Below are 17,429 nucleotides of genomic sequence, written 5' to 3'. Positions count from 1 at the left end.
TAGCACACAACAGTAGCATGGATAATGAAGCTGATGATAATATATTAGTAAAGGGACCAGAATTAAGGCAAAACTACAAGGCAACCCGAAATGCTACTCCAAAGAGAGAGTCTTTAAGTAGTTTTTCTTCTTCCACCATGAGGCAAGCCATCCTCAGTCTTCTTCAAGAAAAAAAAATTATAAAAAGGAGAAGGGTGGAATAGGGAATCTTTAGTCAATATAATTCTTAAAAAGCATCTGTTTTCTTAAACTTTAAAGTATATATTTTAGTCTGTCCCTATCTATATGTGAAAATACTTGTAAAGCCCCAATCATCTTAAGATTTTAAAATATATAATGTTAAGTTGTATTATGTTCAGTATGTTTACATGTAACATATATTAGGTCAGATATATAGGATACATGGATATGTGTGTATATGTATATATGTGTATGCCTAACTATAATGCATACATAGACATAATTAGTAGTCAAACATAACTTTTATTATTTACATATTTTCTTCCAGTTTTTCCATTAGGATACATTTTTATTTAGGGGATCTATGATTGTAATTATGTTTATTACCCATAGTCAAACATAGACTTGGGCAAATATTGACAGTTTTCTTTTTAATTCAACAGTGCCTAGACAGAAAATAATTTTGCTAAATTTTTCTTTTCTTTCATCCTACATCATCTGTTGTTCAAACTGAAGCATTCGTTTAAGTATGCCACAAATACATCATCTGCATTCTTGATTCAACTCATTTAAACTATGTCTTCACTTTGAATTTGTATAACACAAAGTATGTAGGAATATATGTCATAATTCAAAGTAATTTTTACTACCCTCAATTTTTATGTGTTAATGTTGTCCCTACATCTAAAACTATAAATTTCTTAAAGACAGGGGTTAAAGTATATTTTTTAAGAAGAGTAAATGGTCATGAATAAGCTGAGAAAGATATTAATTGAGCTTTCAACTACTCTTAAAATAATTTATAATAAAGATTCATTGTTTTCTCTAATTGAAAATGTCATTTAGCATGATATAAATTTCCAAACCATGTGAATGGTAATTTTAGATGTATAGTTTAATTTTCAACATCAGACATTCTACTTAATAAACTAAGTAAAAACACTTGATTTATTCTAGATTATTTAGTTATAATTGTTTATCTGATAACAAAGAAATCTTGCTTTATAGCCAGAAACTGACTTCTCCCAGTGAGAGAGATTCATTTATAAATAATTCACATTTTTGCTGTAATAGATTAGAAAAAAAATGACCCAAAAGTCAACTCACTGTATGATATAGAATGTCTCTATGGTCATTAATTTGACAGCAAAAGAAGCCACTCAACATCTGGGTACATCTGTAAGGACTGTTTTGCCTGTATTTTTCAGTAGTTAACTATACACCTTTAAAGCTCAACTCTTAAGGATTCTGGATAATTAATTTAGATATAAATATTGGAAGCATCATTTTTTTAATAAAAGAGACATTGTTAACAGTATGTATATAGATCAACTTAATTATATGAAAACAATGAGTGAAAAGCTATGGAGATTTATGATACTGTGGCAATTAGAGTTTCGAATCACTTTGAAGTCCCCATTAACTTCTGTGTTTAACCATGATTAATTGCTAAACCTTATAGTATTTCTAACATGAGATATATGAGCATGACCACATTACTTCTGAGGACTTTGTTATATGATGTAAATCTGAAAAATGGAGACTATTAAATATAAATGCAGTGTATTTGTTGGTGATTAAGTTAAGTTACAATGCTTTATAGGCGTTGCAAACACAAATGCCTATGGTCACAATGCAGGTGACATAAAAAGATGTAGAAGGAAACTCAAAACAGTGGGGAACAGTGGAAATGGGTTATCCCATGAAAAATCCTAAGTCTTGTGAAAAGATATTCAAATTCAAGATTTCAAAACCTGTGCCCAACAAATAAAGCATGTCTCCAGGTCAGATTCAGTCCGTACTCTGTCAGTTTGAATATTTACTTACATAGTAGGATGCAGAAACCCAGCTGTTGTCATTTTTTTAATGTGTGAGCTGTATGATAATAGTATAGTGTTAAGAGAGATCAAAATGATATAAGTAGAAAAAATAGCCAAATAACATAAGCTAGAGATTTGGTATCATGATGAATATCCTTCAGTTTTTTTCATACATCTTACATTGTTGCATTATTGCCTTGGCAATATGATAATAGATATTAATAATATATTTAGTAGGTAAATAACGTATTTAATAGATGCATCTATTGTATGCCTGCATTATAATCACTCATGTAGGTATGACATAATTTATCACCCCCTTCTTATTTGTATTTAATTTTTTTCAATATTCTAAATTCCATGGTGAACTTTATTTTGTTTTAGTATTATTTTTTCCTTTTTTTGCATTTGTGTCTATTTCCAAAACTAAAATAATTCCCAAATTATTCTCTAGAATTTGTATTGTCACAAAGAACTTATAGGATTCTCTCCTACAATAACTGCCAAAATAATTAGTATTTAAATATTTTCTAATTTGCTGAAAGAAAACCATATATTTACAAATGATTACGACAGTACTTGAATGACCAGGCTTCAGTTAAGCATACCCAGGTATAAATAAAATGTTAATTCTATTGGCCTCATCATTTCTCAGATAGTATCTATTAAAAATCTTGAAATGTAAAGAACCCATATGAATAGATTTTAATACTCCCTATTGTACATATGCTTCTTTCTATTGAAAGAATATACATTTAAATTGATAAAGTTCCCTGTGGTTTCCAATCATGGATGTGACAAGCACATTTATAAAAAGAACTAGCAAAAAATAATAGCTATACTTTCACAGTTTAGGATAAAAAAGCCTCTGATGCTTTTTGAAATGGTAAGATGGCTAGTGCAAAAGTAACTATACTTTGAACATAGAAGACTTAAAAGGCACATGGAAAGAAAGATCAAGTGAATTGTTCCATTATTTTATTTTTGGTGAGCCATTGATTTGCTCTATGGTTCAACTTACTTTACCATGTCTCACTAAGGCAAAACACTGTAGAATAAATTGTTCATATTCTGTATTCTTCATTGTAGCCAAGATAGAATTTTTCTTTTCATTGTTACATACCTTGGGAGTTAACAAGCATTTGTAGCTGAATAATTATACTATGACAGGTATGTGATATCTGCATAAACTCAAATTAAGCTCCTATTAAAACCATAACCTACATGAAGTACGAACACATATGCTTTCCGTTTTCCTTGGTTTATACCATTAATTTTAATGATGACAAAAAGCAGATGAATTATGTCACTGTTTGTTTGAGGAACCCAGATAAATTCAGGTTCCTTGAATTTAGAGGGCAAATCCTATTTAATCCAGCTGTAAGGACTGTATATTGTTACTAGGAAGACAATGAATAAAGTCGTACTAATTTTCCATAAACTTGGAAACAAAGTAGTTTCATGTATCTTTTCTTCAAATGAGGTTAGAAATATGTTCATTCCTTTTACTTCTTTTTGTTATATTAATAGTATAACGCAAGGACTATATTAAATGCAGTGTTATCTCTCTTGATCAATTTAGTGAAGATCGATTCAAGGGCTAACATATGCATGAACTACAGGAAATACAAAATTGAGTTAAAGAGATACTTAATAGTATCTTAATAGTATACTTAATAGCAGCATTTTATGTTTGATGTGTGTTACTGAAGTCACATTGTTGTACAAATCAAGCACAAAAAATAAGTTGTTATAATTCCTCCAATTATCACTGTTTCTAGAAATTGATTACCTGGCTCTATTATATACTAGCTATGTGACCTTAGGCAAGTCATATTTTCTCTTTGTTACTTGATCTACAAAACTAGGATAATCACCTTATGTATTTTAAGGTGTATTGTGAAGTTAAAAAGCAATACCTACAAAGCACTTAGGAGACTGTTTTGCCAAGAGTTATTCAACAGGTATTAGCTATTATTTTCATTGAAAATGAGTTATCAACATGCTTGCTTAACAAGATGTTGTGTTCATAGTGTATAATAATCAAGATAATTAGATTTCTATATTGCTTAAATATGCTTCTTTATATTAGTATATAATATATTTCATTTAATCCTTGAAGCAAATATATGGATTATTTCCATTTCATAGATAAGAATATTGGCACTTCAAAAATAATCTGTCAGTGGCACAATGAGTCATAAAATCTAGATTTCATAATCCGTGAACAGTAATATTGTGTCACATCTACCAGAGTACAAATAACAGCAGTATTCTTGATCACAAAAAAGTGGCATGTCCTCTGGAGACCAATTTCAGAAGTAAGATTTCTGCCATACAAAAGCAATGCTTGGACAAACCATAGACATTAAAATCAGTGAGGCCAGGGCCCAGCCATCCCTGCTTAGGTTTAACCTACAGATGAGCTTAGTGAGAATGTTGTCTACCCTAATGAAGTTATCCTTCCTTTATTTTGGATCTTAAGACTATCAGGAACGGAAATTATATTCAATAAAGTCTGCATGAATGTATCTAGAAAGTGATCATGGGTCATGAATATTAAACTAAACTATATATAACTGGTATATTTTTATTTTTAATAGATAAAATTCATTTTTGTTAAAACAGTTATATAGCTGGTTTTGCAGCTGGACTTACTGAGGAAAATTCCCTTTTCCAAGGCAAACATTTAAAAAGTAGTGGCAATTTTTGAATAAATATAATAATTGACTAAATATTTTAGCATCAAATTACTGCGTTTTGGACGTAAAGCCAAATATTACTGTTATGGTATCTCTAAAACTACTCAAAACTATTAGTTAATAAGAAAAGACGGTATTGTTAGTATACTCAGACTTAAAAATCCTTACAGGTATAAATCCTTTTTTTAAATCTCTCTTTCAGTCTTTCACCAAGGTTTGTCTGGGTTTTTTATTTCCAGCTAACAGTCATATAATTGCAGTGATGTTTTGTTTCTTATATTGCAGAGAAAGATAAAATTCTAATATGATATGATCTGAAATGGCTACAGTCATAATTAAATATAAGGCAGATTCATACATTATAATCATTGCAGCAAATACATTGGCTTTATTTTATATAGCATACAGTAACAGCGACCAGGCCTACATTTCTTTTGTACCTTCCTATAATGTATAAAGCTAATAACTTTTTCTGACAGACTAGTTTTTATGAAGTTTAGTATTTGTTAGTGGTCTTGTGCTTTCCTGAAGAGCCAAGGACTTTCAGAAGTTCTCAGCTTTGAAATAACTATGGAGAATAAGGTGATCCAAACAGGCCAAGAAATTAAGTTAGAGTCATTAGAATAGCAGAAGGATTGAGACAAATTTAGAAGCTGAGTTCATAAAAATAAGCGAATTCTAAGTAACAGTGTATAGAGAATGCAAAGGAAATGGGTTTTAAAATCTGGATAATCCCTGCGTTATGCTCAAGGATAGAGGGGGCAAAGAACTAGAAGCAAATGTCCACGTTCAGAGTGATAGGATAATAGAATCACACCATATTAGAAACAAGGAAGCCTTTAGAGAATAACTAATTTGGAAACTCTTATCATAACTACATAGAATCAATAAACCCTAAAGACTGCTTACAAAACATGTATATGCTCAGCTTTAGTTTTCTTGAGGAAAGATGATTCTCATGTAACAGAGTTAAGAAACGTGAGCGACACAGGAGCTTGACCAAATAGCTTGACCAAGACACAACATACAGCATACAAAATTCCTTTAAATTGCTGCAGTGTGTAACAAGACCTGATTCTCCCTTCCCCAGACTAATGGTTCTTTTCCTTCCAGCAGGCATGTATGTCTCTAAATCATCCTGCACATCACTGTCAGATTCATCATAATATTACACCTCTTTGATGCTATTGTTCTCTAGCTAAAATTATCACTGTGTCACTGACACCTTCTGAGTACACACTAAAGTGCTTACTTTGGCACAGAAAACATTCCACAGTTGGATTCCAAATGTATTTTTCAGCCTTATCTCTTAATGTATGTATATATTCTTCGTTATCTAAACTCGACTTTGTTATTTATCAAATAGGACCTTATTTTTGAGGGAATATTTTTCATGCTGTTTCCCCTAGATAGAATAATCTGCTTCGTCTGCCCTTTCTCTATGAGCTCCTCTGACCCTCTGCACCCACAACTAATGCACACACATATACACACATGCATACTCACAGATACACTTGTCTCCCACCAAAATACATCTTTTAAGGATAAAATCAAACAGAGCCTTTCCTCATGTGCTGAAACAGAAAATTTTGTCCATTTTGAACTCCTATGGTTTCCAATTTCTACTATTTTAGGGTATATTACATAATATATATGGTACATCTATTTTTAATGTAGTGGTTAAAAACAAAGATTTGAAAGAGTTCTGTTATCAAATTTGGTTACTTATAAGCTTTATGATTTTGATTATTATATGTAAAATGTCTCAGCTTCTCATCTACAAAGCTAGTATAATAATAATTGGCTTATTTGAAGATGAAACTGAAATAATATACTTGAAATTCCAGGATATTGTTTACATTTACTGTGTTTATTGTTAAGTGAAATAGCTACCAAATAGCTTTATAAGCATTGTAATATTGTGTGTGTGTATATATATGTGTTTATATATAAGGTGCTATTATATATGTTATATATTATATATAATGTGCTATTGCTATATAATTTTTGCTGTAATTTCTTGTACATTCCATTGATTTAAATAGACATTTTACTTTCACATTTCAAACATAATTCTTAGTCACAGATCAATATGTATTCACCATATTAATGGTTATTTACATTAGTGTTCCATAAAACTTATGTAAGTTAAGAAGTTTCCATAATAGATCTAAAGATGAAAATGCCAGTAAGAAATTATGTATTTTTAGAAGTACAAAATTACATTTAGCAAGTGCACACAGCTCCTCTAGTATGCTATTCCATTTGCTTATATCCAAGAGATCCTTGAAGTAATTTCTGTTAAGTACAAAATGGTGAGGTTATACCAGAACGACAGGATACGCAGGAGAAATAGTATGTTGGTGAAAAGGTTTTGAAAATTTTGCAAAGGGTGGTGCCTGGCTGGCTCAGTTGGTTAAGTGTCCGACTTCAGCTCAGGTCATGATCTCACAGCTAATGAGTTTAAGCGCCATGTCAGGCTCTGTGCTGACAGCTCAGAGCCTGGAGCCTGCTTCAGATTCTGTGTCTCCCTTTCTCTCTGCCCTTCCCCTGCTCATGCTCTGTCTCTCTCTGTTTTTCAAAAATGAATAAATGATCAAAAAATTTTTTGTAAGTTTTGCAGAGGAACATTCTGGTCATTTTACCCTCAATGAAGATGTCTCTAGTAAAAGGAGTAATATTTATTAATAAGGCCCAATGAAAATTAAAGAGGAATAGGGATGTAATAACAAAAGGATTGTATGGTTATCCTCTTTGTCACTAGGTTTTGTTCTTATCCTTTAGAGTAAGAGTAAACTCATATTTGAAGTGTATAATAAGTGTCAATAATATATTAATAGTAACACAATAACTTGAAAAAGTTAACTTGTATTTCCTCAAACTCACTTTGAAACTTGCTTTAATATGTGAATTTTGTGGTATGCCTCTACCTCACATTTGTGTTCATCTGGGTCATATCCTTAATTTATTAGCCACTAGAGGCCAGGGCTTTTGTTCTTTCTATCCCTGAGCTATAGTTTTTCTACAGAGTCTCATTCATTCACTCATTCTTCTACTGAGCTTTAACTCAGTGCAAAGTTCTGTTATAGTATTTGAGAAAAAATAATAAAAATAACATCTTTTTCTCTACTCAAAATAATTTGGTAGGAAAAAAAAAGAACACATGCATCATGGAATATCAAGGCTAAAAGTAACAAATGACACTAAGAGGGTATGAATAGATTGCTTGCAAGTTCCAGGGAGAAAATATTTTTTCTGCTATGGAAAATCAATAAACATTTAATGGATTGTGTAGTATGACCTGAACTTTAATAATGAGTAAAATGTATACCTGCGTAGATTAAAGAAAAGTGGTTCAAATGGAAGAATGACACACAAGAATTCATCTGTACTTCCATTAAATGTTACTTAATATAACCCTGGTTAATAAAAAAAAGAAAAGTAGTGTTTTTTAGTATAATTCCTCCTTGTAGATTNCATGACTCTGGTGTGATGACAGGTCTTCTTTCTGTGGAGGCCTTCTGATTTCCACTTTTCTTCTTTGCTGTTAAGGGAATGGGATTCTGGATCTAGAGCTCCATGTCTAGTAGAACTGTGACAGTGGAAATGTTTGCATCTATGCAGTACTGTATTTACAAACCTGATGTGACCATTGAGCACTTGAAATGTAGCTAGTGTGACTGAAGAATGGAATTTTTAGTTTTAATTAATTAAACAGCCACATGTGGCTCATGGCTATAATATTGCACAACATAGATCTAGTCACCTTTTAGGAAAAGTAAATTCCATATGAATTTGATCCACAAAAGCATCTCCTTTGGGCAAAATGCAGTATGCCACAGTATTTCCTGTGAGATCCTGTTACATCCCGTCTTTGCTGAAGCCAATATAGTCATTGCCTTCATAGTATTGTTAATTAGGATATACACAAAGGGAGCTAATAAATTATATCTGCAGGAATCTCTGAAGACTTCTCCTAAGAAGAGACTTTTTAATTTACTCTTAAAGGAAAGGAAGTTCACCCTGGGGTTGAGGGCTGAGTGTAAGTGAGGGAAGAAGAAAGAGGTCTTAGGCAGAGATGAGAAAAAGAATAGCGTGACCAGAGAATATTTGATAATTCAATATAACTTTCAAACAAGGTGTCATTACCAAGAGCAGGAGAGGAGAAAGGAATTTGAAAGAAAACAGAATAATATATGTTTTTAAATACTGTCCAAGTATTGGTTTGACTTAATTTTATTTAATTTTCCACTCCAAATGGTCATTCTATCATATATATGTAGGATTTTCTTTTCTTTTTTTCTTTTTTTTTTTTTTTACAAACATCATTTATGTTTTAATCATTAAATAAAACAACTAAAATTAAACTTTGTTCCCTAAATTTATTACTTGGGGAATATTGAGATTTAGAAAATTTATTGCCATGATGTCACCAATGGTTTATAATTTATAAGACTTTGGATTAGACATTAGCACAGTTATTATTTCCTCTAATGCCTTACCTCACCACAGTCTAATAACATTCAGGAAATCCAAAAGACAAAGGGGAAAGAGTGGTCTTGAAAGCTAAAAATAGTTGCTGAAAACTGATGCAATCATGTAATAAAATATAGCCCAATAACTTATATGATATGCTCATAGTATCTGCTAAAGCAATTAGAATCCATGCAGCTAGATTTTTGTTTGTGTATTTCTAAAAATGAAAATCACTTCAGCCCAAATAAGACACATAAGCTATGAAGTTTAATTATGTACATTGGTCTTAGGATTCCTGGTCTTATTACTTACACATGTGATCTATCTAACACTCTTAAAACAGAAAATCATTGAGTAGCAATCAGATTTCAAAAGCCCTTTTAAGCCCAACCAGACGGGTTGTCTGTGTGATATGTTACATATGACAACATAGGATGTTATTCTCCCATTATATTAACACACAGAGCTGCTTTTTTTTTGTTCTTTTTTTACAATGGGTTTAGTCTTCACACATCTAATAGGTCTTGCTTACAAGACAAAAAACAGCATTATAGTTGTTTTTTCTTACCAATCACATCAGGCATATTAAAAGGATAGTATTTTAGTTAGTTGAGAAATTTTATACCTATTATAATTTGTGATATTTTTTCAGGTAAGCTTTTGAACTAGACTGTGATCTAGCTATAAGTAAGAAAAATTTTCATCACATCTTGGGAATCCAAGGCATTTACATATATTTTAAATAGCTCTCCCAATTTTCACTGATGCATATATAGGCAGGCATTCCCAGTGTGGCACAAGAGGTATCGATCAATATAGGAAAGAATTATTTTATTGTGGCAACAATAGACAGTGGAAAAATGAAATTAATGACTATTTTTAGAGAGCATACTAATTTGAGTTTCAGAAGGATGTAGGAATTGCCTGAGGCCCAGAATTAATAAAACACAGATCCAGAATAATACTCAGTTCTGTCTGATATCAACACTTTTGCACCCCATTATTGTATGTAATGGTATGAATTTTACACTATAAACATTTGTATATAAGAAATGTCTTTTACCTTCCTATTCAGAAATCAAATTATACTTATTCAGACTACCTGTCAGTAAGCTGGAAAGGAAATTCATTGTTTTACCCTTTAGTAAACCTGTATAAGAATATAGAATTACATGATGGATACACAGAAATTTGGATGAGAGTTACATTTAAAGGAAAAAGGGAAAGGAAAAGGCCAGCTCAAAGCACATTATCTGACACCATGGCAAAGGGTAATTTTTTATCTTCTCTTGAACCATAACTGACATGATTAACCTCTCTTCTATGAAGTTTAATCCATTACCTTGTAAGTCAAATATCAAACATAAGGTTGGAAGTACTTCTTATCTACCTTGGCATTGTCTTATTAACTTGGACACATGATCCCAGACATTCAGTGTCTCATACTTTGATGGATTATCTCCTTTATCTTTGTCAGTATCATAAACTGTCTTATGAAGACAAGAAATTTATAGTAATATTTATAACAGTATTTTCAGCTGCACCATCATTTCCTGCTGCTTCCTTATTGTGAGAAATAGTCATACATACAAATTTTAATAACATTTTCTGTGATTTGTGGCAATAGAGTATGTATCTTTTACTGAGCATATTTCTTTTGGGCTATTACTTAATTTTTATCAAAATATTTCTAAATAATACTCAAGAGATTCTTCTGTGCTTTTTCTTGGCATGTGTCAAGTTTCATGTTATAATTTTAACATTCAAGTGCCTATGATAAATTTGTATTTGTAAATAAGTTTATAATTTGGCAACTGTCCTAAAGTAATATTTTTTTCAAATTATACTAGGAAAGTTTACAATAATGATAACAATATGTGCTAAATTTGAATATTCTTTGGTTATAGTGGTTATGTGAACAGTATTAAAGTAAAAGAAAATTGTGTTGGTTTTCTATTTTGCTCCTTTATTTCAGTTCTTTAATCCTCACAATAAACGTGAGGTTAGATATCCTATCACCATTGGCTTTGAGAGACCTAAACTCAGAGATATTAATAGTTGAAAGAAAAAAACAGAGGTAATCATTGAGCCAAGGGGGGCCTGACTTTTGACTCACTGACCTTCCCATTAAAGCTTAGCACAATTCTGAGAAACCCCATAAATTTCTGTGCTCTGTAAGTTTCAGAACTCAGCTAAATGACCATCATTGCTAGGGGTAGCTAATTACCAAATACTGAATTACTGCAAAGAAAGGCTAAAGTCAGTAATTCTCACTCACAGTAATAAAGATAGCAAACATTGTTGGTTGGCTTCCTTTTTCACTCTTCTTCCCTACCTCAAATGAATTTAAAGAGTCAAAATTTGAAACTCTGCCATTAGTTCCATCAGAAATATTAAAGTGATCCTTATTGGCCATAAAATGAATACCCTTTATTATTCTAAGGAGGTAGAAAATACTATATGTGAAGAGTAGAGAAATTGCCAAAAAAGCTATTTTATTTCAGCTTGTGGACAAGTTCATGTGCTACTGGAAAAAGCATGTATATTCTGACCTAACTCATTCCCAGAGCACTTGGTTCTAAAAAAGAGTGTTTAGAAATTACCCCTCTCCTCAATTTACTCCATTGTCACGTAGACATTTCAGTGGCTAGACACATTCTGAGAACCGGGTCTCAGTCATGAGTTACTTCCTTCCTTATTAAGGCTTTTGTTGCAGTGCTTTCTAGAATACTTTCTACCTTGGTACCTGTGCATATTTCTGTATGTAGTGAAATGTTCACTCCAGTTCTGGGTGCCTGAGCCTCAGCTGAGCAGATTTCCCTGTGATAAAAATATGTCACCTCTGTGCTAGTGTTCTGATGACACTACCTTTAGGCAACACCTCTCCTAACATACAATGTGACATTTCACACTTAGAGAAATTAAGAAAGACAGTTTCAGGTATCTCCCACCTTCTAGTGTGCTCCAGAGAAACTTTTAAACAGAAAAGTTGAAGGAACAATAGAGGTAGGTGAAGTGACTGCTATGGTTAATTAGCATTTCCTTCTGAAAAGTACATATGGAAAAGATAGTATATCTTGTTGTAGATATCTAATATACAGGATTGCTATGTTTTCCCCTATGTGAAGGAAGAAAAAGAATCGTTTAAATTTAAAATTCTTTTCTTCAAGAGCCATTAGGGTCATGGTTGGCATACTGATGTGATAAAATGATCACTCTGTTCTTACCATGACAGGTCTCATCCCTGAGAATTCACTTATAACATGTTAAATGGTACTAGTAATCACTAAGCTAAGTAGATACTTGGCTACTAATAGTTGGCTTTAACCCTCTTAAATTATTTTGCCATCTCTAAAGTTTACACAAATACATCTCTAAAGTTTACCTCTTGATGGTAGATATGAATGCCCAGGCTCTCTCTAATAGGTATGTTAACTTAGTTCTTCTTTTAAATAAATTCAACACTTCTTTTTCTTTCCTACAGGATAACACTTTTAAGCTGGAGGACTCACATTTTGAAAATGGCCGTGGGAAGAGTCCATATGACCCTAAACTGCTGACGGCATCTCTTTTAATAGGTGCGTAGTCCACAGTTAAACAGTTAATTTTCTGTAGATAACAACCAGATTGTTCCTTTCTCTATACCAAGATTTTCTGTTATTAATCACAAACTATTTTAGGAGGATGTCAGTTGAGATATTTTCAAATATTTTGAAAACGAAGAAAAAAATACTAAATGCTGCTTTGATTATTATACTGTCTAGTCTGTGATTCTTTTTAATCAAAATGGTTTAATATGTGTCCTTAAAATTTCCTGCTCTATCACTATGTATCCGCACTAAGACTAAAATTCTTATTCTGTGAGTAAATGGTTTTGGTTTTCATTTTATATAAAAGGGGGGTTTCAAGGGAGAATTTTTTTAATTTTTAATTTTTTTAATTTTTATTTATTTCTGAGAGAGAGAGAGAGACAGCATGAGCAGGGGAGGGTCAGAGAGAGAGGGAGACACAGAATCTGAAACAGGCTCCAGGCTCTGAGCTGGCTGTCAGCACAGAGCCTGATGCGGGACTCGAACCCACAAACCGTGAGATCATGACCTGAGCCAAAGTCGGATGCTCAACTGACTGAGCCACCCAGGCACCCCGAGAATTTTGTCAAGTCAGAAGGAAAGAACGAGATTATCTTTGTTCATTGTAATTACAAGATTTGTCAGGCTCTCAACATTTGGATAACTTAATCAGTACAATCAGTTTTAATGGTCAGACAATTGGCAGAGACCCTATTGTGTCACCTTGAATAAATGAAGGGCTTTTGTATTCATCTTTTTTGTTTCTTTTTTACTTTATGCCATTTTTAAAAAATCTAACAAACATTTAATGTATTTCCTCTACACTTTCCTCTAACCATCTTTTCTGGTTGTCTTCTTTCTTCTTTTCCTTCAACAATGCAGATGGGTGGGGAATCCTTAGTCATAGTTCAAAGGATAGAGATAGGAAGATCAGAGTAAGCAAAAGAGGGAGAAAACTTTAATCTATATTGAAAAATAAAAAATTCTTTCCACATATTTTCAATCATCTTTAGACTATCGCTAAATAAACACATGAACAAAAAGTGATGTCATTAAACAATTTTTCTTTTCTTCTTTTTTTTTCAAACTTTTAGGAATGCCAGCAAACAAACAAACAAAAATATTCTGAATCATTACTCTTTTCCTGAATAATTTTTCTATCTAATCATGTAAATTATATAACTTTCATTTGCTTTTCTTTTTTTGATTTCCTTTTCTATAAAATATAGAAAGTAATTATTTGATAACGTAACAAAAATGGTAGTGAAACTTTCCAAGCATAACATTTCTAATTGAATTTTGAATAAGAAATCTAGATTTTTAAAAAGTAAACTTACATCATTATTTGATATGTCATAAGGTTCAATTTTGCCAGTCTTTTGTTTTTAAAAAGTAACTTTTTTCTACTTAAAAAAATAAACTTGTCATACTGACTCCAGCATTAACTATGAAGATATATTTTTACCACTATTCTCTAGTGTTTACTTTAGTAATATGTTCCACTGATCTCTGATCTCTTTTCTATTAAGAATAAGAACATTACAACATGAATTATCTCCTCTATTGCTTTTCAAATGTAGACAATTCTAGTCCATTTGATCCATTTATGGAGCATTTTAACAAAAGTTTAAGACCTGGAAGAATGCAGCAAACGTGGCACACTTACAATTTTCCTCTTCACAGATGGCCTAGAGATTACATGTAGATGACTTCCTTAAGTGCACACACAGAAATTTGAAAGTTGTGCTAAACAAAGGGGAGTTCTACCTTGCTCAAACTTGCAGCCTATACTTATTTAAATTGCATACTGAAAAAAAAGAGACAGATATTCTTCAAAAAGAAGTATGTTAACTCGTGCCTAAAGCAGCTTTAATTTGTGGTATGTTTCTTAGTGGGGATTTGCTTGGTTATTTATTTTAATATTCCACTGAGAAAGGATGATGACAGGTAAGTATTACATAGTTCATATGGTATGCAACCACACGAGTCCACAAAGAATATGAAATTCCATAGTTTTGGTTTTATATTAGAACTTCTTTGAAAAAGCTGTTTAGGTTTGGGAAAAGGCAAAGAGAATGATTGAAGTTTCATGAGTCAAGAAGAGGATGTATGGCTAAAAAAGCAGCTTTTAAATGGAAATCCAGACCTCACTTATCTGATATGGTCACATAGTTGAGTAACTTTTAGAGGTATTTAGTGCTTATTGACAAGGAAAAGTATTCAAGCTAACATAAATTAATATCTGAATCCGCTGAATAGCAAGGTACAGAAAAATGAAAATCCCTCAAAATATCGGAATGAAAACATCATTTTCATTCAAGAGCAGTGACTTTGTTACTTGATTTCTTTATGACTATGCTATAAATTCTTCTTCTCACAGTGCACTTAATTCCCCTTGGTAGATTTTCTTGGCATTTTTTTCTTGTGCTTCTTTAAAAAGAGTACTTGCTAATTTAATGGAGGTTTTTCAACATGAATATCTCCCCAGACTTTTACATACAACAATGACAACTGTCTTCTAAAACATACAGATACTACATTGTATATTAGAGATTGGCTACTGGGAAAGTCTATCTGCCCCAGAGATTTTGAATATATTCTCTTTATTTCAGCACATAAGAGAAATTTTCAAATTTCAAATTTAGTTGTTGGCTATTTCCATCCCCAGTACTGGAAAATAAAATTTTATGTGTGGCTCAAACCACCTATAAACTGGCTAACTGAATCTAGACAGCAGATACTTTTCATATCACCAGTCCCCCCAGTAAGCAGGGTCAACCATTAATAAGCTTTAAAACTAGATGACAGCTTAAAAATTAGTTTATGAAATTTATCAAGGTTTACTATAACTTCTTCTCAAAATGCCATAGGTTTTTAAGCCATTCACCACAGAAAATATGGATTCTCTCCTGAGCCAGGCATAGCTAGCTACTAAATTAAGTCTCCAAATCCTATAACGTGTCCTAAGTTTTTAAATGTCCTTAGTAATGTTAATTTTTCAAATCTCCCTTAATAAAAATCATTTTGTCAATAAAAAATAGCTCCAGTATTTACTTTTAAGTATTTCTTATTTCATCTACCTGTAAATATTTTAATGACTTTGTTTAATTTTTTAAATTAAAAATAGCAGTTTCTCCCCTGCTCAGAATAAATGCCAGGTGTGGCTACAAGAATAAAATCTTGTATTTTCCTCACTAATTAAGTGTCATCTCACATTTTCATGACATAAAAGGAATAGTCAATTTGAAAGCAGTTTTATTTCCTCATTGAAGTCTTCTCCAGTCATTGTAATGCTAATAATTTAGAAAGAATCCATCAGTAAATCTTGTTATTGAAATCTGTGGCAAAGGTCTAAGACTTTTAGTTATGGTCTGTTTCTCCAAGCTAGAATTCTGCCTTGCCTCAGAGAGAATGTAATTTGACATTAGAATATGCTCTCACTTGGTATTAGATCAAATGAGGTAGTCCCTAAATTAATTAACTATAATTGAAAGTATTATTTGAACCTCTCTGAGCCTCACTTTGTTCATATGTAAAATGGCATAGACACTCTAATTCCACTAGTTTGTTGTGAGAAGTAAATAAGACACTATTGGCATTTCACATTTGAGTGCTTACATATTTCTGGAATATATGTAGAAGTGGAAACCAAGAAAAAAAGTAATAATCATTGCTGTAAATGAGACTGAGAGTCTGAAAGACAGATTTGATACCTTATAAATTTTATATTTCAGATTTTGTACCACATGCACATATTAACTACTTCAAAATGTTAGTTCTAAAAGGATGATAAAAGTAACAAATGCAGCACATTATATTTATCATGCAGAGAAAATGCTCAATAAATGTAAAAATGTAAAATTATTCCCAAACCTTTCCACTCTCAAGAAATGGATTACATCCATGTTCTGTGTTTGTGTGTGTGTGTGTGCGCGCACGCGTGTGTGTGTATCTGTGAAAAAGAAAGAGACATAAGTTTATTTTTCCTCTGTTTGTAATTACTATGTTATTCTGTGAGTGAATTTACTTAAGGTGTTAACAGCATAATGGCTTGTCTTTAGGTTTGTTTGATTTTTGCTCAACATCCATGTCACACATTACACCTGTGTTAGTAATGCTGCAGTTTCATCAGGAAATGTTTTTTTCACATCTACTTCTCACCACACCCTTCTTAGGAATTGTAACCCAATACGTTAACTGATCTAAGCCACGTTTTTACTTCATATTGAGCTGTGAACATAAAGTGCAGAGTACATATGAACTTTTTGTTTTTAACACATGCTTCTCAGGTAACCTCTGCCATGGTGGAAATGCAACTTTCATTTCATGCAGCTTTCACTAAACTTTTTGTTCATCTCAGTAAAGAATGCTTTCCTTAGAGACAGTTAAAACACTTATGGTTGAGAAAGAACGCAGTGTACTCAAATAGCAACTTTCATAGTTGACAATTTTTAGGTTGTTAGTTACATATGTCAGTACTAGTTTTTCTCAGTCTGATGTATTATTTTTGAGATATCAAACTTGCTATCTGGTGTTTTTTTGTAGAGACTGAAAACTAATTGAATATCTACAATCACTTTGATATATATAACAATTCCTTAGGTATATTATTATACCAGCAATTTAATAAAATTGAGTAAATGTCATATTTTCTTTCACCACTAACTTAGTATATATGGAAA

At 32.0% G+C, this 17,429-nt stretch overlaps 1 protein-coding gene across 1 annotated transcript in view; it reads left to right on the top strand.

Annotated features, from left to right (window-relative positions):
* The window catches only part of SEMA3A (semaphorin 3A), a 203,356-nt gene that overhangs the window by 104,024 nt on the left and 81,903 nt on the right, over positions 1-17,429 (top strand). Inside the window, exon 5 of the mRNA XM_077757607.1 lies at positions 12,663-12,756. Coding sequence (XP_077613733.1) covers positions 12,663-12,756 — 94 coding nt within the window. The remainder of the gene's footprint in view (positions 1-12,662; positions 12,757-17,429) is intronic.

Source organism: Crocuta crocuta, unplaced genomic scaffold (assembly GCF_008692635.1).
Source record: "Crocuta crocuta isolate KB4526 unplaced genomic scaffold, BGI_CrCroc_1.0 scaffold63, whole genome shotgun sequence".
Lineage (NCBI taxonomy): Eukaryota > Metazoa > Chordata > Mammalia > Carnivora > Hyaenidae > Crocuta > Crocuta crocuta.
This window is presented reverse-complemented; position numbering and strand designations above follow the sequence as displayed.